The sequence below is a fragment of the Moschus berezovskii genome, chromosome 8 (assembly GCF_049115385.1).
Source record: "Moschus berezovskii isolate FMDL1 chromosome 8, NW_MosBer_1.0, whole genome shotgun sequence".
Lineage (NCBI taxonomy): Eukaryota > Metazoa > Chordata > Mammalia > Artiodactyla > Moschidae > Moschus > Moschus berezovskii.
This window is the reverse complement of record NC_142467.1, coordinates 62682391-62703312: the sequence shown is the minus strand read 5'-3', so window position 1 is coordinate 62703312 and position 20922 is coordinate 62682391. Positions and strand designations below refer to the sequence as shown.

Here is a 20922-nt window from a genome sequence, read left to right as displayed (position 1 = left end):
TTTATATGCACTATTTTACATTCTGCTTTTCCCATTTATCATAAACATACTTGCCCATATCCACACACAAATATTTCCCATTCCACTACATTTTTTTTCATTTTTTTATATATAGTCTGCATAGCCATCTCTTACTGAGCACATAGGTTACTTTTAAAATTTAAATTTAATTTTACAAATCCCAGCACTTGTCAAAGCCATTAACTTTTAAACTAAATTTTTACTGAAATACTTCATTTGACTATTTCTCCCCAGAACATGTTCTTGGCAATAATTAATGATACCTATTCTGAAGTGAAAGCTGACTATTCAATAGGCAGAAGGCCAGATTTTCAACTTGGTAAAATGATTAAAAAGGTACGTATGTCAAATTCTTCTCCTAATCAGAATTATGAGGCCAGTCTTGTTTGGTTTATACCCCAAGTGGTAGTGCAGGGAGGGGTTTTAGGTTTTTGCTTTGGTCTAGTGTTACTCATATTTGTACTGTTTCACTACCAGGAGAAATGTCCTCTGGCTTTAAAAATGTGACCAAAAAGTATTTCAGAGTTCAGTATATCAAAAAGCTATTGAGCACTAAACGCAAAGCACTATTTTCTGTATGGTAATATCTTATCTGTTCTAGCCTCTTTCCTTGCCAGCCCAGTTTGGATCATGTCACTTCTCTGCTCAAAATTCTTCAAAGTTTCCCTGGGCTTGTCAAAATTAAGTCTGAATTCTTTATTCAAACATTCAAGGGCCTTCCCTAGTCTCAAAGTTTCAATGTATCTTTATTCATTATCACTTAAGTATACAGTTTTTACCTTCTACGCTTCCATTTACAGCACTGCATGTGCCAGCTAATATTTTGAGCACATGGTTGCTCTCATTGTGTCCTCTGGGCCTCTGCTCATGTCACTTCTTGACTCTGCAGGAATATTCCCTCTGCTCTCTCACTGACATTCTATTCTCCCTGTCAGAGAGGAATCTTCCTTGTCCTCTCAACATGTATTATGAATTGTAGCAGAGTCAAGTGTATACCATTCCGTCTACCTCTGCACATCCTCAGCTCTAACCATAGCATTTCACATAGAAAAAGTCCTATTAGCTGTGGGGTTAAGGGGGACTTAAGAACTCTGTCCAAGAACTTATCTGTGAAAGTAATCTATTAATAAGTTCCCCAAGGAGATTCTCATGTGGCTCAGCTGGTAAAGAATCCGCCCGCAATGCGGGAGACCTGGGTTCGATCCCTGGGTTGGGAAGATCCCCTGGAGAAGGGAAAGGCTACCCACTCCAGTATTCTGGTCTAGAGAATTCCATGGACTATAGTCCATGGGGTAGCAAAGAGTCAAACACGACTGAGTGACTTTCACCTCACTTCACTTCATTTCAGTGAGCTTAACTGTGGGCTTTTATCTTTTATCTCTTGATTATGACATTGGTTATGTGCACTAAAGTATTAATATCATCAATGCAATAAACAATAGTATTTTTAAAAGATTTTCCCCCAAATTCAAGCGTAATGCCAACTTTTTCACCAGAGGCAGAAACTTTAAGTACTGACAAGGTGAAAGAAAGATAACCATAGTATTTGCCTCTCCATTTCTTAGGGCAGCAAGCCCCTAAAAGTAAGCATTCCCTCTTTCCTTTACCTTAGTCAAAAATTAAAAATACAGAATATATTTCTTATGAACTTTTAAACTATTTTAAATTATGCCCAGAGTTACAACAATGCTCTCCAAAAACTCAAACTAAAAAAACCTGAAACAGATGAAGACAAGAAACGGTAAGATGACTTTTCTTCCATTTTTAACTTAGCATTTTAAAGCTCTATATTAGAAACTTACAATGAGAGTAAGGTTTTGATTATAAAACAACAACCATTCGATGTGCTGATTCTAAATAAGTTGTCAAGACACCCAGTAGCACCTCATAATTTCTGAGTGTCATGAAACTAATTTAAAATTAATATAAAGCATGCCATGCCACTCAGAGAAAGCTTCAACAGATAGTAACAGGATTTAACAGCTTTAATAGGAAAGTAATGTTTCTCTTAAAAAGGTAAGAAATTATTTTAGTACATGCACATTAATACATGTTTTTAGCTACTGAAGTAAAGAAATTTTTACACAAAATATTTAAGAATATACTTACATTTATTGCATCATTTTGGTGTCAAAATACTTCCCAAATACAGATCTCTGGAAGTGGGACATAATATAAACATGTTTTTACAGCTAGAGATATGATACTCTAGAGAACTTATTAATGACAACATTGTCTAAATAATTAATGTTATCAGAAAGAACAGAAATGTAATTCATCCTTAATATAGATCTGGTAGTATTTTATACTGTCATTTTCCTTTTTACTATCATATGCCTCTGTTTTTTATTTCATATTCTCAGTACAGAAAACAAAGATTTGGTTGAAAAAGCCAGAAGAGAAGGTTTTGATGAAAAAGTAAGACTTTAATTTTCTCATAAATAAGTGATAGCTTTATTAGAAAAAGTTTTTATTAAGAATTGAATGATTTGCTTTCTTCAGAGCAGTAGTTGCTACCTCCAGATCTTTCCCAGGATCTAGATCCTTTTTTATTTAGGACAAATTGTTTGGATTCCAGATATTCCTTCTCTCTTATCGCTGGCTCTTTGCCAGATACCCTCATCCCATAGCTGTACCCTTCACTGTGGGATTAGTACACAGTTTAGTGAGTATATTCTATTGAGATGATTATGTAATCATTCTCTTATAATCATTAATGTGATGAATCACTTTAATGATTTTTCCTGTATTTCTAAGTTGTAACATATATATTCAACAAATGACTAAACATATATGTTTACTAAATATTAAGCAAATCTTCACATACCACTACCACCCAAGTGAAAAAATAGAATACTGCTCTACTTCTGGATGCTTCCCACTCTCCAATATACTGAGAAAGAGAACAGCAAGATTGAGAGATTAGAATAAGCAAACAAGTATGTATACTGCTAGAGTGCGGGTTCTCATTATCAGACAATGGAATTGCATAAATAGAAGGGTCGAAGGTTAAAATGAACGTTGTGTTGGATTAGAATCGCAGGAGTGTGTGTCTGTGTGTGAATGTATCTTCTAGTTCTGTACACTGAGAAAGCTAGAGTGACATCCTAGTAGCAATGACACAAGTGTCCAGACCTTGGGTTTCCAAATACCATTCTCCTCTAAAAGGAACCAGTGCTCTTTGGAAATACAGCTAATTCCAGGACTGGAAAGTATAGGTGCTTTATACTATATACTCCACATAGAATGATGGCGATTTCATAGAAGGACACAAAAAGTCAATGTGAAGGGGGCTCCCACTGGCCAAGTCTGGGACTATTTAAGCACTGTAATGAATTTTAATTTAAACCCATGGAATAAAAGAGGATTCCATGAGTCCACACTGATCTAAATATTTATGTGAATAAAAGTCTGAGGAAGAAGAGTACATTTCCATACCTCTCCACAAAATACTTACTACCAAAAGAAAAGGAATAACATTAGGGTAGAGAAGTCTAGAATCAGTACCATTAACAGTACCAGAACTAAAATCACACATCACCTGATAGAACACTAAGAGAACACATAGTCTCTTCTGTAAAATTTTCATCAGAGATGCATAACATGACAAAACACTACACAAAAGAAACTGAGGGACATTTCTACAAAATACTGGCCTATATTCTTCATAAGTGTCAAGGTCATGAAAGTCAAGGTAAAGCTGAGGATCTACACCAGACTGAGATTTAAAAATGGGTAAATACAGTGCATAATCATGGACTGGATCCTTTTACTATAAAGGGCATCATTGGAACAACTGGTGAATTTGAATGGGGAACTGAGGATTTAGATGGTAATAATCCATCACTATTAATTTTCTGATTCTGATGATTATACTGTGTGCATAAAGGAGAATGTCCTTCTATGAGGAAAATACACACTGAAGTATTCAGAGACAATAAGGCATTCAGGTTGGCAACGTTAAATACTTAAAAGGATAAAAAGTATGTGTGTTGTTCTTACAACTTTTCTATAAGTTTTTCTTTTAAAAAACAAAACTATAATTCAATAAGCCATTTCTGAAATAAAAGACAATATAAACTTTTAAAAGACATCTACTGTGTACCTGGGAAAAATTACCTAAAATGAACATGAGACTTATCCAAGTAAAACTTAGATTTACTTAGAAATCTAAGAAAATTAGATTAGCATATCATTCAGCACCATAAATCAACAAAACACCTATAATATATGCAACGAAAGAAAATGTAAGCCAAGGTTTTTTATATCCAGCAAAGCTGTGCTTCAAGTAGAAAGGCTCAAACAGTTTTGAAATGTAAAAACTTGGGGAATACCACTGTATTCCTGAGGATTCTACATGAGGATCATCTTCAGTCAAACAAGAGATGATTGAGATATTTTAGAAAAAGAAGCGAGAAGATACAACATAGAAAAAGCTGACTACTTATTTCATATGTAAGAGCTAAAACACTGAAGAATTATCATTTAGAGTTAATAACGAAAAAGAAGAAACTTTACATATTTAAGAGTATAGTAGTAAATAAGATATTGTTTTATTAATTTTAAAACACATTTTTCCATATTTTAATATCTCTGAAATTAAGCTATACCTTATAATTGATAACATGCCATATTTTAGCTGGCAGCAATATTTTTCCTAAATAGCACATAGAATGGTGTAACGGGTTTTCCAACAGACTCCATCTCTTAGATACAACAAAATATGGTAATATGATTAAATATACCTAGGAAGTACAGAGGAAAGAAATGAAGAGGAAGAAATTGCAACCCAATTTTTGTTGAACTTCTTTGGTTCTTGTGGAGGGAACTAAAACAAGAAAGGGAAGACCTAGGAAGTATGAAAAGATACACGACCACAAAAACAAAAATACATGTATTCCTAAAAGGAAGCAGTACCAAAACTGAAGATATATCACATGGTAAGACTTTAAATATACCTTAAAACAATATAACTGTGACCAGATATATCTGATATATCAGTAAAGACAAATAAGCTTAATTTACTTTACAAGAAAATGTTTTCAGATTGAATCACAGAGCAACACCTAATTCTATGTTACAGCCTAAAATATATACCTAAAAAAGTGACTTAGAAAAGCATGAGCCAAGGTAAAAAGGTAAGCAAAATTATGAGCAAATACAACTTAAAATAAGTCAAGGTAGAATTCTAAACCAAAAGTTCTAAATGAGACAAAGGGCACTTTATAAGGCTAAGATCAACTTTAATAGTCATGATTATCTACACACCAAATAATACGGCATCAACTTCCATAAAGACTACTAGACTTAAGAAAATGAAAAACACTTAAGAATGCACTAAAAGCAGAGAACAGATCAAGGAAAAAAAATGAAAGGATTTAAAAATATATGTAATGAATAAAGTGATCGTACAGTAATGTATTAACCTGTGTACTTTCAGAAGTTACACCTGGTTTTTTTCAAAAATCCACTCATGAAAATACATATTTTGGGCCACAGAGAAAACCTCAATAAATTGAAAATAATATTTATCAAAAGTGAGCCCAAAAGAAACTTTTAAATCCATTCTATACAAGAAATAAAGTCATCAAAGAACTACTTCTAAAGTAACGGAGAAGGAACAAGATGGCGGAGGAATAGGATGGCGAGACCACTCTCTCCCCCACAAATTCATCAAAAGAACATTTGAACGCGGAGTAAAGTCCACAAAACAACTTCTGAATGCTGGCAGAGGACATCAGGCACCCAGAAAAGCAGCCCATTGTCTTCGAAAGGAGGTAGGAAAAAACATAAAAGATAAAAAGAGAGACAAAAGAGGTAAGGACGGAGCTCCGTCCCAGGAAGGGAGGCTTTAAAAAGAGAGAAGTTTCCAAACACCAGGAAACACTCTCACTGACGAGTCTGTGGCGAGCCTTGGAACCTCAGAGGGCCACATAACTGGGAGGAAAAAGAAAGAAATAATTAAAGCCCACAGATTACCCGCCAAATGGTAATTCCCAGCGGAGAAGCAGCACAGATGCCTGCACAGGCCATTAGCAAGCGAGAGCTGGGCAGGGAGGAGCTGGCTGAACTGCTTAGAGAGAGGACTGGGCTTGAATGCCGCGAGAACAATCTGACAGAACTACCTGGGGATAGCAAAGCAGACTGGGATAGCTTCCCCACAAAAAGGCGGAAAGCTCTAACCTAAGACTCCGCCAGCCCTGCTCACAGAACAAAGGGCTGAGCAGAGCGAGCCAGCTGCGGTCGGCCCATCCCCCATCCCCCCCCCCCCCCGCCCGAGACAGGCAAGGGAGGGCAGCCAGAGCCAGAGGGGGCAACCGCGGCCCCAGAAAGGCATCCGATACAAACTGCAGGTAGGCTTGTTGCTAATCAAGACTTCTTGGGCTCTGTGATATCCACCTGAGAAAGTGCACCGCTTGGACACCCAGAAAACCGAGTGGCAGGGACTGGGGAGGCGATAAGTAGCAGCAAACGCACTCGCCAAACACCTGGTCACCTAAGCTGCTCCGACAAGGGAAGGCACAAAACACAGACCCAGCCAAGTCTGAGCCTTAGTGGAGTACCCAAGAAACTGAACTTGAGACGCTCAGACCTGGGAAGTGCATACAACCCAGCGCCGGCCTCTGACAGTTCCTGGCAGAGCAACCTAAAGCCTGTGCAGAACGGACTGGGACAACACACACGCTGTGAGCGTCTCAGTGTGGCGGAGACGCTGCGAGCACTCCCCACAGACACCAGAGATATTTGTCTGCAGCGTTCCTCCCTTCCCAGAACAGGACTGAACAACTGAGCCTTAAAAAGTGTCCACCCGCCCCCTAGTATCAGGGTGGAAATTAGACACTGAAGAGACCAGCAAACAGAAGCTAAAACAGAGGGAACCACCTTGGAAATGACAGACAGAGAAGTCTGGAGACTACTCGAAGAATAAGACCAAAAACCAGAGGCAAGAGGCTTAAGCATGAATCCTGAGAACACCAGAGAACTCCTGACTCCAGGGAACATTAATCGGTAGGAGCTCATCAAACGCCTCCATACCTACACTAAAACCAAGCACCACCCAAGGGTCAACAAGTTCCAGAGCAAGACATACCACGCAAATTCTCCAGCAACACAGGAAAATAGCCCTGAGTTTCAATATACAGGCTGCCAAAAGTCACTCCAAAGCCACTGACATCTCATAACTCATTACTGGACACTACATTGCACTCCAGAGAGAAGAAATACAGCTCCACCCACCAGAACACCGACACAAGCTTCCCTAACCAGGGAACCTTGACAAGTCACCCATCCAACCCCACACACAGCGAAGAAACTACATAATAAAGAGAACTCCACAAACGGCCAGAAGAGGGAAAGGCTACCCCAAGCAAAGCAATATAAGCAAGATGAAGAGGCAGAGAAATACCCAGCAAGTAAAGGAACAAGATAAATGCCCACCAACACAAACAAAAGAGGAAGAGATAGGGAATCTACCTGATAAAGAATTTTGAATTTTGATGGTGAAAATGATTCAAAATCTTGAAAGCAAAATGGAGTTACAGATAAATAACCTGGAGAAAAGGATTGAGAAGATGGAAGAAAGGTTTAAAAAGAACTTAGAGGAAATAAAAAAGAGTCAATATACAATGAATAATGCAATAGATGAGATCAGAAACACTCTGGAGGGAACAAACAGTAGAATAACAGAGGCAGAAGACAGGATAAGCGAGCTAGAAGATAGAATTGTAGAAATAAATGAAACAGAGAGGAAAAAATAATTAAAAGAAATGAGGACAATATTAGAGACCTCTGGGACAATGTTAAATGCTCCAACATTTGAATCATAGGAGTCCCAGAAGAAGACAAAAAGAAAGACCATGAGAGAATACTTGAGGAGATAATAGTTGAAACCTTCCCTAAACTGGGGAAAGAAATAATCACCCAAGTCCAAGAAACCCAGAGAGTCGCCAACAGAATAAACCCAAGGCGAAATACTCCAAGACACATATTAATCAAATTAACAAAGATCAAACACAAAGAACAAATATTAAAAGCAGCAAGGGAAAAGCAGCAAATAACACACAAGGGGATTCCCATAAGGATAACAGCTGATCTTTCAATAGAAACTCTTCAGGCCAGGAGGGAATGGCAGGGCATACTTAAAGTGATGAAAGAAAATAACCTACAGCCCAGATTACTGTACCCAGCAAGGATCTCATTCAAATATGAAGGAGAAATCTAAAGCTTTACAGACAAGCAAAAGCTGAGAGAATTCAGCATTACCAAACCAGCTCTTCAACAAATGCTAAAGGATCTTTTCTAGACAGGAAACACAGAAAGGGTGTATAAATTCGAACCCAAAGCAATAAAGAAAATGGCAATGGGATCATACTTATCAATAATTACCTTAAACGTAAATGGGTTGAATGCCCCAACCAAAAGACAAAGGCTGGCTGAATGGATACAAAAACAAGAACCCCATATATGTTGTCTACAAGAGACCCACCTCAAAACGAGGGACACATACACACTGAAAGTGAAGGGCTGAAAAAAGATATTCCATGCAAATAGAGACGAAAATAAAGCAGGGGTAGCAATACTCATATCAGATAAAATAGACTTTAAAACAAAGGCTGTGAGAAGAGACAATGAAGGAAACTACATAATGATCAAAGGATCAATCCAAGAAGAAGATATAACAATTATAAATATTTATGCACCCAACATAGGAGCACCGCAATATGTAAGACAATTACTAACAAGTATGAAAGGGGAAATTAACAACAAAGCAATAATAGTGGGAGATTTTAATACCCCACTTACATCTATGGATAGATCAACTAAACAGAAAATTAACAAGGAAACACAAACTTTAAATGATACAATAGACCAGTTAGACCTAATAGATCTCTATAGGACATTTCACCCCAAAACAATGAATTTCACCTTTTTCTCAAGCGCACACGGAACCTTTTCCAGGATAGATCACATCCTGGGCCATAAATCTAGCATTGGTAAATTCAAAAAAATTGAAATCATTCCAAGCATCTTTTCTGACCACAATGCAGTAAGATTAGATCTCAATTACGGGAGAAAAACCATTAAAACTGCCAACATGTGGAGGCTGAGCAACACGCTGCTGAATAATGAACAAATCATAGAAGAAATCAAAATATGCATAGAAATGAATGAAAATGAAAACACAGCAACCCAAAACCTCTGGGACACTGTAAAAGCAGTGTTAAGGGGGAAGTTCATAGCAATACATGCACACCTCAAGAAACAAGAAAAAAGTCAACTAAATAACCTAACCCTACATCAAAAGAAACTAGAAGAGGAAGAAATGAAGAACCCCAGGGTTAGTAGAAGGAAAGAAATCATAAAAATTAGGGCAGAGATAAATGCAAAAGAAACAAAAGAGACCATAGCAAAAATCAACAAAGCCAAAAGCTCGTTCTTTGAGAGGGTAAATAAAATTGACAAACCACTAGCCAGACTCATCAAGAAACAAAAGGAGAAGAACCAAATCAATAAAATTAGAAATGAAAATGGAGAGATCACAACTGACAACACAGAAATACAAAGGATTATTAGAGAATACTATCAGCAATTATATGGCAAAAAAATGAACAACTCGGAAGAAATGGACAAATTCCTAGAAAAGTACAACTTTCTAAAACTGAACCAGGAAGAAATAGAAAATCTGAACAGACCCATCACAAGCACGGAACTAGACGCTGTAATCAGAAATCTTCCAGCAAACAAAAGCCCAGGTCCAGTCGGCTTCACAGCTGAATTCTACCAAAAATTTAAAGAGCTAACACCTGTTCTACTCAAACTCTTCCAGAAAATTGATGAGGAAGGGAAACTTCCAAACTCATTCTATGAGGCCACCATCACCCTAATCCCAAAACCTGGTAAAGATCCCACAGAAAAAGAAAACTACAGGCCAATATCACTGATGAACATAGATGCAAAAATCCTTAACAAAATTCTAGCAATCAGAATCCAACAACACATTAAGAAGATCATACACATCATGACCAAGTGGGCTTTATCCCAGGAATGCAAGGATTCTTCAATATCCACAAATCAATCAACATAATACACCACATTAACAAACTGAAAAATAAAAATCATATGATTATCTCAATAGATGCAGAGAAAGCCTTTGACAAAATTCAACATCCATTTATGATAAAAACCCTCCAGAAAGTGGGAATTGAAGGGACATATCTCAACATAATAAAAGCGATATATGACAAACCCACAGCAAACATTATCCTCAACGGTGAAAAACTGAAAGCATTTCCCCTAAAGTCAGGAACAAGACAAGGGTGCTCACTCTCACCAATACTATTCAACATAGTTCTGGAAGTTTTGACTACGGCAATCAGAGCAGAAAAAGACATAAAAGGAATACAAATTGGAAAAGAAGAAGTAAAACTTTCACTGTTAGCTGATGACATGATCCTCTACACAGAAAACCCTTAAGACTCTACCAGAAAACTACTAGAGCTAATCAATGAATACAGTAAAGTTTCAGGATATAAAATCAACAAGCAGAAATCCCTTGCATTCCTATACACTAATGAGAAAATAGAGAAATTAAGGAAACTATTCCATTCACTGTTGCAACGAAAAGAATTAAATACTTAGGAATATATCTACCTAAGGAAACAAAAGACTTGTACATAGAAAACTATAAAACACTAGTGAAAGTAATCAAAGAGGACACTAATAGATGGAGAAATATACCGTGTTTGTGGATTGGAAGAATAAATATTGTAAAAATGAGTATACTACCCAAAGTAATTTATACATTCAATGCAATCCCTATCAAGCTACCAACAATATTTTTCACAGAACTAGAACAAATAATCAAACAGTTTGTATGGAAATGCAAAAAACCTCGAATAGCCAAAGCAATCTTGAGGAAGAAAAATGGAACTGGGGGAATTAACCTGCCGGACTTCAGGCTCTACTACAAAGCCACAGTCATCAAGACAGTATGGTACTGGCATAAAGACAGAAATATAGATCAATGGAACAAAATAGAAACCCCAGAGATAAATCCACACACCTATGGACACCTTATCTTTGACAAAGGAGGTAAGAATATAAAATGGAGAAAAGACAGTCTCTTTAACAAGTGGTGCTGGGAAAACTGGTCAGCCACTTGTAAAAGAATGAAACTAGAACACTTCCTAACACCATACACAAAAATAAACTCAAAATGGATTAGAGAGATAAATGTAAGACCAGAAACTATAAAACTCCTAGAGGAGAACGTAGGCAAAACACTCTCTGACATAAATCACAGCAGGATCCTCCAAGACCCACCTCCCAGACTATTGGAAATAAAAGCAAAAATAAACAAATGGGACCTAATTAAAATTAAAAGCTTCTGCACAGCAAAGGTAACTATAAGCAGGGTGAAAAGACAGACTTCAGAATGGGAGAAAATAATAGCAAATGAAGCAACTGATAAAGGATTAATCTCCAAAATATACAAGCAGCTCCTGCAGCTCAATTCCAGAAAAATAAATGACCCAATCAAAATATGGGCCAAAGAACTAAACAGACATTTCTCCAAAGAAGACATACAGATGGCTAACAAACACATGAAAAAATGTTCAACATCCCTCATAATCAGAGAAATGCAAATCAAAACCACAACGAGATACCATTTCACACCAGTCAGAATGGCTGCTATCCAAAAGTCTACATGCAGTAAATGCTGGAGAGGGTGTGAAGAGAAGGGAACCATCTTACACTGTTGGTGGGAATCCAAGCTAGTACAGCCACTATGGAGAACAGTGTGGAGATTCCTCAAAAAACTGGAAATAGAACTGCCATATGATCCAGCAATCGCACTCCTGGGCATACACACCGAGGAAACCCAGAAGTGAAAGAGACACATGTACTCCAATGTTCATTGCAGCACTGTTTATAATAACGAGGACATGGAAGGAACCTAGATGTCCATCTGCAGACGAATGGATAAGAAAGCTTTGGTACATATACACAATGGAGTATTACTCAGCCATTAAAAAGAATGCATTTGAACCAGTTCTAATGAGGTAGATGAAACTAGAGCCTATTATACAGAGTGAAGTAAGCCAGAAAGAAAAACACCAATACAATATACTAACGCATATATATGGAATTTAGAAAGATGCAAATGATAACCCTGTATAAGAGACAGCAAAAGAGACACAGATGTATAAAACAGTCTTTGGGACTCTGTGGGAGAGGGTGAGGGTGGGATGGTTTGGGAGAATGGCATTGAAACATGTATATTATATGTGAAACGAATCGCCAGTTCAGGGTCAATGCATGTTACAGGATGCTCGGGGCTGGTATGCGGGGATGACCCAGAGGGAGGATAAGGGGAGGAGGGAAGTGGGAGGGGGGTTTGGGAGGGGGAACTCAATGTATGGCAAAACCAGCTAATATTGTAAAATAATTAGCCTCCAATAAAAAAAAATAAAAAAATAAAAAATAAAGTAACTCAGGCCCAGATGGTTTCACAAGGGAATTTTACCCAATTTTCCAGGAATAAATAATTTCAAGCTATTTGAATTGTTCTAGAGCAAAGAGAAAACTGAAAACTTCCAAAGTACTTTTATAAAGCAACTATATAGTGATTCTAAGAACTGGAAAAGGTTGTATTCCTCAAAAAACAAAACAGAAAAAGAAAATATCACAAAAAAGCAAAAATCCTAGACAAAGTATTAGCAAACAGAATCCAACAGAATACAATATGACTCAGATAGGGTTTATTTTAAGAATGTAAAGATGATTTAAAACTATATAATCAACTAATTAACATAATTCATTCTATTTATAAATCAAAAAAGGAAAATTACATTATTATTTTCCATAGATGCTGGATATTTGATAAGATTCAACATCAATTTTGAGGAGGAAAACGAAACAGGAATCAAAGGACTCTTACTTGACATGATAAAAACAAATTTACCTCACCCCAAAGCTAGCACCTTACCTAACAGGGAAACACTGGACATGTCAAGGACAAGACAAAGATGTATTAAAAGGATCAGTCAAAAGAATTAAGCAGGAAAATTACACGAGGAGTACAAGAGTTGAAAAGGGAAAAGTAAAAACTACCTCTATTTGAGATATGATTCTCTTTTTCAGGTATACAATGAACTGGAAAATTATGACAAAAAGATTAAGTAGTAGGAAAAAATAATTTATATAAATACAGTCATCATGTCATATATGCAAACATCAATCAGTTCACTAAATATTATAATAGAAGAATCTATAATAGCAACAAAATAGAAAATGCCCAGGGATTAATTTTAAAACATTTAAAACCAAGATAAGAAAAAATTGAAAACATTCCTTAAAAAAAAAATACACCTGACCAAATGACATACTACATGTATGAGTGAGGACCTAGTCAGGAAAATGGAAATGATACTATGTATTTCAAACAGAGAAAATTATAGAGAATTGGTTCCACAGGTACTGGAAGATAGAAACAGTAAAAACACTGAAGCAATTCATAAATAATAACTGTAGGAGGATACTACCACTCCCAGGGCTAAAGTTACAAAAGGTGGGTTTATCAGAACCTAGGAGTTGGTGATGGACAGGGAGGCCTGGCGTGCTGTGATTCATGGGGTCGCGGAGAGTCGGACACGACTGAGCGACTGAACTGAACTGAACTGAACTGAAGACACTTAAGAAAGGGCCTGGAGCCGTTGCTCAGACCTCTGAGGTCGCCTCCATCCCACCTCTGCTGCTCCGGATACTTCTTAGGGAGTGTGATGAATCTGCTTCTGGAGAAGCCAAAAGAAGCTGGACCATTAGTTACTGCTGGAGGTAACTATCACTTGCAGAAAGCAATGCTGATAGAAAGGAAACAAGAACCTTCTCCCTGCCATCATCCAATAAGGCTGCTGCTGCTGCTGCTAAGTCACTTCAGTCGTGTCCGACTCTGTGTGACCCCATAGACAGAAGCCCACCAGGCTCCCCCATCCCTGGGACTCTCCAGGCAAGAACACTGGAGTGGGTTGCCATTTCCTTCTCCAATGTGTGAAAGTGAAAAGTGAAAGTGAAGTCGCTCAGTCGTGTCCAACCCTTAGCGACCGCACGGACTGCAGCCTACCAGGCTCCTCCATTCATGGGATTTTCTAGGCAAGAGTACTGGAGTGGCTTGTCATTGCTTTCTCCAGACCCAATAAGGCAGAACCTAATAAATCCGGCAGCAAGAGAGTCTGGGGAATGAGGTTTACAAAGCCTGAGACCCAGCATCAAAGCGTATAAAAGAGCATATGTAAAAGTGTAAGAGGGCAAATTTTCAGTTGAGAGATATTAGATAGATGGTCAGCCCAATTCACCCCTTTGGCAATTTAGTACACGCTTGAACTTCCATAAAATGACAATATTTCTAGTTTCCATCTAATAAGACGGAACTATCCTATATACAAATGAAAGCACTCTTTTATTTTTTCCCCAGAAGGGGAGAAGCAAAGTACCAAGAGTAACTGTGGCCATCTCTGGATGACGTTAAGATCTTTTCAACTCGGATCACAATTCCTTAAGAACTCAATGTGTATACTAAACGAGTTTATTTTTAGACATGGAAGTATTAAGAGGCACTGTTAAGAATTCCCTGGCTTCCAAACACAGTCTTCTCTGAGCCCATTTTGTGGCAACACCAATTTCTCCTTGGTAACTGGGATGAGTCACCTCAGTCACTTCTTTGCCTGTTCATTCAGTAGCCTGAGGAATCCCAAATAGCCAGGTGGTGATCTCAAACTCAAGTCAACTATGTCCCTTGGTGGAGGTACACTATTTATAGGGGTCTGTTTCTTTGGACTGTCTTAGTTACCAACCAGTCATCAGTTAGGGTACAGTCCGAAAAAAAGAAACATGTTAGGTAGTTCAAAAAGGGAGGTTACATCACAGAATTCATTTCTGAGCATGAGAGGACTGCAAGAACCACTGTGGAACACCAAATTAATCCACAAACAATTCTAAGAAGCAGTTACCACCTACAGGGAAGAGGTAGAGTGACTAGAACCTAGGAGCTTGTGCAAATGCCCCCACCTAGTTGCTGCTCTATGAGGAAATGTATTATTTATCTATGAATGTCAAGGAAAGCTTCACAGAAAAGTGATGGTTGAGATGGGTTTTCTGAAGTATGTATATTTCACCAGGAAGTGAAATGGGAATAAGCCAATATTCATAATTTTAAAAACCCCTAACCCTGCTAAACAGTTTTAACACCAAGTTCTCTTGGTGACTCTGCTTATGCATAAACCTCAAAACCAGGCAGGGCAAAAAGTCAGAGCGGTTCAAAAATCACAGCCCTGGAGAGTAAAGTATAAGATTCTCAACCCTGTGATGCTTATGCGCCATAGGCCTGAAATAGAGAAAAATATAAAGGTTGCAGCATACGTTTTTCCTCTAACTTTACAGGAGATTCAAAGTGCAGAGCAGATGAAAAAATGGAAAGAGAGGCTTGAGAAAAAGTATTATTCTACAGAAATTCAAGATGACTACCAGACTGTCACTCAACAAGAATTCCGAGAGTAAGCATTTGTTCTAATCAGGGTACTGTGGAGTATCATGATATGAGGACTGGGGACATCCCACAATTTTCCTGAACCCAGAATCTTATTAAGATACCACATTTTCTCCCAGGTTTTTTTACCCAATTTTAAAGTAACAGAGAAAGCATAAGACTCCATTTATTTAAATGGAAGGTGAGAGTAAGACCAATTGCTTTTGTCCTTATATCTCTAAATAACAGGAAATGCCATTTATACTTGACATACATAGTAAATAAATACTGTGCTCCACACATGTTTAGAATATCAGATCTGTAACTGGCCATACTAGGCATGTTTTGGAAGCTTGAAATACTATCCTCCCACTCAAAGTATTTCACAATAGGCGCTAACAACCTACTGTCTCCTTAGGTACAAAAATGTTACTGACTCATTTTCTATCTCCTTCTAAATTATCCTCTAGCCTCTTTTTATATGCTGTGGAGCTGGAGAAAGAATTACACTATGTCAGTTTAAAACTAAACCGAGTGATGAGGAAGGTTTCGGCTCTACAATACTGAAAAAAAGTGGAGGTGAGAATCTGTGATACAATCATGGCCCATTTCTAACAATTTATTCCTGAACTGAGTTAATTCCTAAATTTGTCCCCATTCTGGGTACATTTTAAAAGCACAAAACTAGGTACCATCAAACTTTCATCAGGGTCAATGATAATCATCAAATTACTTCTAGGAATGGGACACAATATACAATCTATGCATATTACAAGCCTCCACAATACATACACACAGGTACAGGTAAAGACTTTTATAATGAGATTTATTATTAAATTCTAGGAATGAAAATGCAAAGTATAAAATAATATTGCTTTTAGTTCTTGGGGCAGATCTCTAAGTAAATGGTTAAGTAAGTAAAGACACTTTTCACAGTGTTACACAGAGTATAAGAACTGCTGGTAGGTATTCTCATCACACACCATGTTCTAACTTCTTGGGCCAATAAACGTTTAGAATCCTAGAAAACCATTATGTAAGACCACAGGTAAAATAATCTCACCTCCATTCTTCCTAGTTGAAAGTCTCCTGGAAAAAGGCAAAGTGTAGAACAAACTTCCCAACCACCTACAGAAATTTCACTAATACCTTCAAATGATAAATTCATCTAGACAGTTTCTAAAGTAACACATTTGAAAGTTCGCAAAAGTGCTTCCTCAATTACTTTATAAAGCAAAATATCCTTGAAAAAGAAAATAAAAGAGCCATGCAGGAGCTTTAGGGTTATAAAAACACAAGTTATGTTTGGAAAGTATAAATGAGGGTGCTGCAAAAGCCCTGTTTGGATGGTTGGGAAATTGTGAATGGCTGGCAGTTGGGAAACTGCAAGGAAACTTTTCTAATAGAGGTTATATAAGCCCTCCTAGCGGAGAGGGCAATGGCAAGCCACTCCAGTACTCTTGCCTAGAGAATCCCATGAATGGAGGAGCCTGGTAGGCTGCAATCCGTGGGGTCGCTATGGGTCGGACACGACTGAGCGACTTCACTTTCACTTTTCACTTTCACACATTGGAGAAGGAAATGGCAACCCACTCCACTGTTCTTGCCTGGAGAATCCCAGGGACGGGGGAGCCTGGTGGGCTTCTGTCTATGGGGTCACACAGAGTCGGACAGGACTGAAGTGACTTAGCAGCAGCAGCAGCAAGCCCTCCTAGAAGAGCCACATGTTCTCTTAACCTAAGCAACATTATTTGACCATAAACTCCCACGTTTGTGCTCAACAGTCCCTGGACTGTAAAACTCAAATAAAGGAATTGTTAAATATACTCCTTCCTCAAACCAAGCTCTTCTCTTAGACACTGTATTTCAAATTTTCTTCATAAGATAACTGACTGCAACAAGAAATGAGGACTATTCTCTCTGCATCTTCTCCCTAGATTTCCAAAGAGAATCAACAACATGGCTCCTCTTTGTCTGGCCACTCCCTAGAGCTATAGCCAGTCACATGGCTTAATAACCCCGCAGTCTCTTCACATGGTCTCTGGCTGGGGTAATTCAAACAGAGCCTGAGAACATTAAGACAAGGGAACACCTGAGGTTTCTATTTTTTCTTTTTTAATATCTAGTGAAAAAAACAGGAAACATTTACAGAGACTTAGAACATTAAAGTTCTTTTATTACAAAAGTCTATACAATGAAGTGCCAGACACAGCAATGCAATGATACTTACAGTCATATATATATATCTATATATTATTTGTATATAGATATACAGCTTTTACTTGTACCAAAGTAAAATTATCACAAACAGCCTAATTCTACCACTTACTGCTGAACTATGACACACAATACTATCACATAGCATGCGTGCTGCTATGCTTTTTATCTATTCTACTCACAGCCAAACATTAACAGTGAATAACCAACATCATGAAGCAGCTGTTAATTCTAAAATGAAACCAGTCAGGCCAATGACTTATAAAAATATGGTACTAATATAGATTTAGCATTATAAAGAAGGAATATATTATTTAAAACATTTAAATAGTGCATATGGACATTTTTGCATGTGGTATATAAAATAAAACATTCATATAAAACAATACACAGTGTACATTAAATAAGAAGTTTGGATATACTCCTATCTGGAGACTAAAAGACATTAACTAAATGCACACTGCATGATGAATTCAAAATCAAAGTGATAACATCTTTTGGTGTTTTCAATTTCACGATTCTAGGTGTATATTATGAAGAACTAAGCTGTATCAAAAGGAAACCACATGAAAAGGGCTGGATTTAGTGCTTTATTCCCCAACGTGTTCACTACCAAGGAACATTCCCTCCCCCCAAAATAGGCATTGCACACACAGGTGAAATGTGAAGTACTAGAAATGCTACCTATTATCAAGCTACTTCATGTGCTATGTAATAGTGCCAGAAGTCTGAGGTTCATGCTTCCCTCACCTTATTAAAGGATGTTGCAAAAGTCCGTTTTTATATGAAATTATGAATATTAGCTAGTTAAGAAAACCATGCATGAGTCACTGCATGCAAAACATGGGCACAAAGTGAGACACACATCAATCCAAAAAAGCACCAGGAAAAGAATTAACACTTAGATTAAGCCCGATCAGAATATGCTGTTAATGACTATTACATTGTTAGCACAAATAAAGTCACTATTCTGTGAAATTAATTAGCAGAATAATACCAGGAAAGAACCTGAAGAAAAGCCATGCAAACCCAAAGAAAAAAAGATATGCTTAGAGTGTATGACAAGGGGCATACCACAATAATCACATAGCCAGGTGCTTTAAATAGCACGTGACTGAGCAAATCCCTTTAGAGGATATTTTATTTATGGAATTTGCTAAAAAAGAAAAAAAAATGATGCACCCCCCCAAAGATACAAGAAAAAGTGCAGTGGTATAGCCCTTGTTAAGAATATATTCACTTCAGGCATAATGATTCTTTTGCCAATTTAAGCCCATTTTATTGAACACACAAATCTGAGCACCATCAGTTCCTACATGCTGACATGGCTATTTTCTCACATTATCTGGAGGTGGGTAAGGGGAAAAAAACGCAGGATCTAATCCAGACAAATCACATCATCACCAACTGATAAACTGCAACTGAGGAAACAAAGAGTAACTTAAGTCCCAAAGGCAGCATGTGATATAATTCAGTTCTGTGTGTCATGCGTGGTGTGTATTTTCACTACACTAATAAGCAAGGTCACTTTTTGGTCTAGCCATTGTTATCTTCATTCAGGAGCTGTGTGACCACTGAACTGCAAAATTTTGCTAACATACTATGGATGACAAAGCGTCACTTTGGGCATTTAACAGAAATATGTTCCATTGTAGGACTTGAAATTTCAGTTGATTTGGTTTTTTAAGAAAACATAGAACATAGTTGCATATGTGCACATTTATAGGCTTTTCTTTCAAATTTTCAGTCATTCTGTAAGAAAAAGGCAACCGAAGAAGAATTCAATGTGAAGATTTTCCTCTCAATTTTCTTGAGTAATGAGAAACAAAATAATAAAGTTGGTAATAACAAAAAGCTTCTATCTTCAAAGTTCTTAAAGTTGAAAAGATAAAATATCAGTCTTTTAATAACACGATGTATCTGCAGTACAAAACAATGAAGAAAAGTGGATGCTTGCTAAAGGTAGAGAGGACAGTCTGCGGTTAATATGGAACATCGCACTCCCTAGGTAAGGGCTACTTACCCTCCCATCACTTCTCTAGTGGCACCACCAGCAAGTATAAAATGAAACTCTCTTGAGTGCCTGACAGAATGAACTTAAGTACCAGCCAAGTACACATGATGATAGCTTCAGGGAATACAACTGGTTTTATGATGTTTTCAAGGACCATATTTTATATGGATTTTGAAGAATCTTGTTTGCTGATAAGAACTTCAAGAAGCCTAAGCTTGGCTTTAATTTTCTTGTACTCCCTGTACTCCTCAAGCACTGGAACACGATCCTCTTTCTGGGCATTCCTAGGAGAGAAAATAAAACTTAGAGATCATATGGAAAATAAAATTCCAAAAGTTGTCATAATGTGAGACAGAATATTACCCAATATAAGCTCAAATAAAAAACTGCTCTGCAAGAAACAAAGATTATTGGACTATTTCCCTTCAACCCAACAGAATATTCCTAAAACACTTCGAATTCTAATTATTGACACAGATAATATTCATTAATGTGTTTGGATATAATGTGTTGACACATTAATGGATATTATTAGTATCAATAATAATTGGAGGTTATTCAGTTCAGTCGCTCAGTCGTGTGATAATCAAATATTTTAATAAGACATGCATTGCTAGACTCTGTCAGGTCTGTAAGTGTATTGTAAGTTCTAGAGAATTACAGTGAGTCATTTCATATATTACTTAACTCTGGCTTCAGTAAATTAAGATGTAAAACATCTTACTGGTAGCAAAAAAGTCATCTTTCTCACTTTATATTAGGGATCCAATGCAATTCAGTTTAATAATCAGGTAAAACATTGCACTATCCTAATTATAAGCAAAGGTTTTTTTCCCAATAAGTCAAAGAATTAGAAAGCACTTGGAAAATGCACTTGAGATTTTTTTTTTTTAAACCATATATGCCACCCTACACAGAAGACTCTCAAATACAGTAGTTTCCTCTTATCCGTGGGGATACATTCCAAGACCCCTGTGGATGCCCGAAACCAAATCCTATATATATACTTTACATTCATACCTATAATAAATTTTAATTTATAAATACACAAGAAGAGATTAATAACTATAATAATAAAACAGAATAACTATAACAATACACTCTAATAAAAGTTATGCAAATATGTCTCTCTCAAACATCTTATTGT

The 20922-nt window shown here is 37.2% G+C and overlaps 2 protein-coding genes across 6 annotated transcripts in view; one reads left to right on the top strand and one right to left on the bottom strand.

Annotated features, from left to right (window-relative positions):
• Positions 1-16111, top strand: part of PKD2L2 (polycystin 2 like 2, transient receptor potential cation channel) — a 51022-nt gene extending 34911 nt beyond the window's left edge. Inside the window, exons 10-14 of the mRNA XM_088838647.1 lie at positions 256-357; positions 1698-1762; positions 2385-2439; positions 15460-15572; positions 16015-16111. Coding sequence (XP_088694773.1) covers positions 256-357; positions 1698-1762; positions 2385-2439; positions 15460-15572; positions 16015-16111 — 432 coding nt within the window. The remainder of the gene's footprint in view (positions 1-255; positions 358-1697; positions 1763-2384; positions 2440-15459; positions 15573-16014) is intronic.
• A 2904-nt stretch (positions 16112-19015) lies between these two features.
• Positions 19016-20922, bottom strand: part of FAM13B (family with sequence similarity 13 member B) — an 82911-nt gene continuing 81004 nt past the window's right edge. For all 5 annotated transcript variants that reach the window (XM_055428736.2, XM_055428739.2, XM_055428737.2 and 2 more), the window contains one exon: positions 19016-20059. In XM_055428736.2, coding sequence (XP_055284711.1) covers positions 19936-20059 — 124 coding nt within the window. In that variant the 3' untranslated portion in view covers positions 19016-19935. The remainder of the gene's footprint in view (positions 20060-20922) is intronic.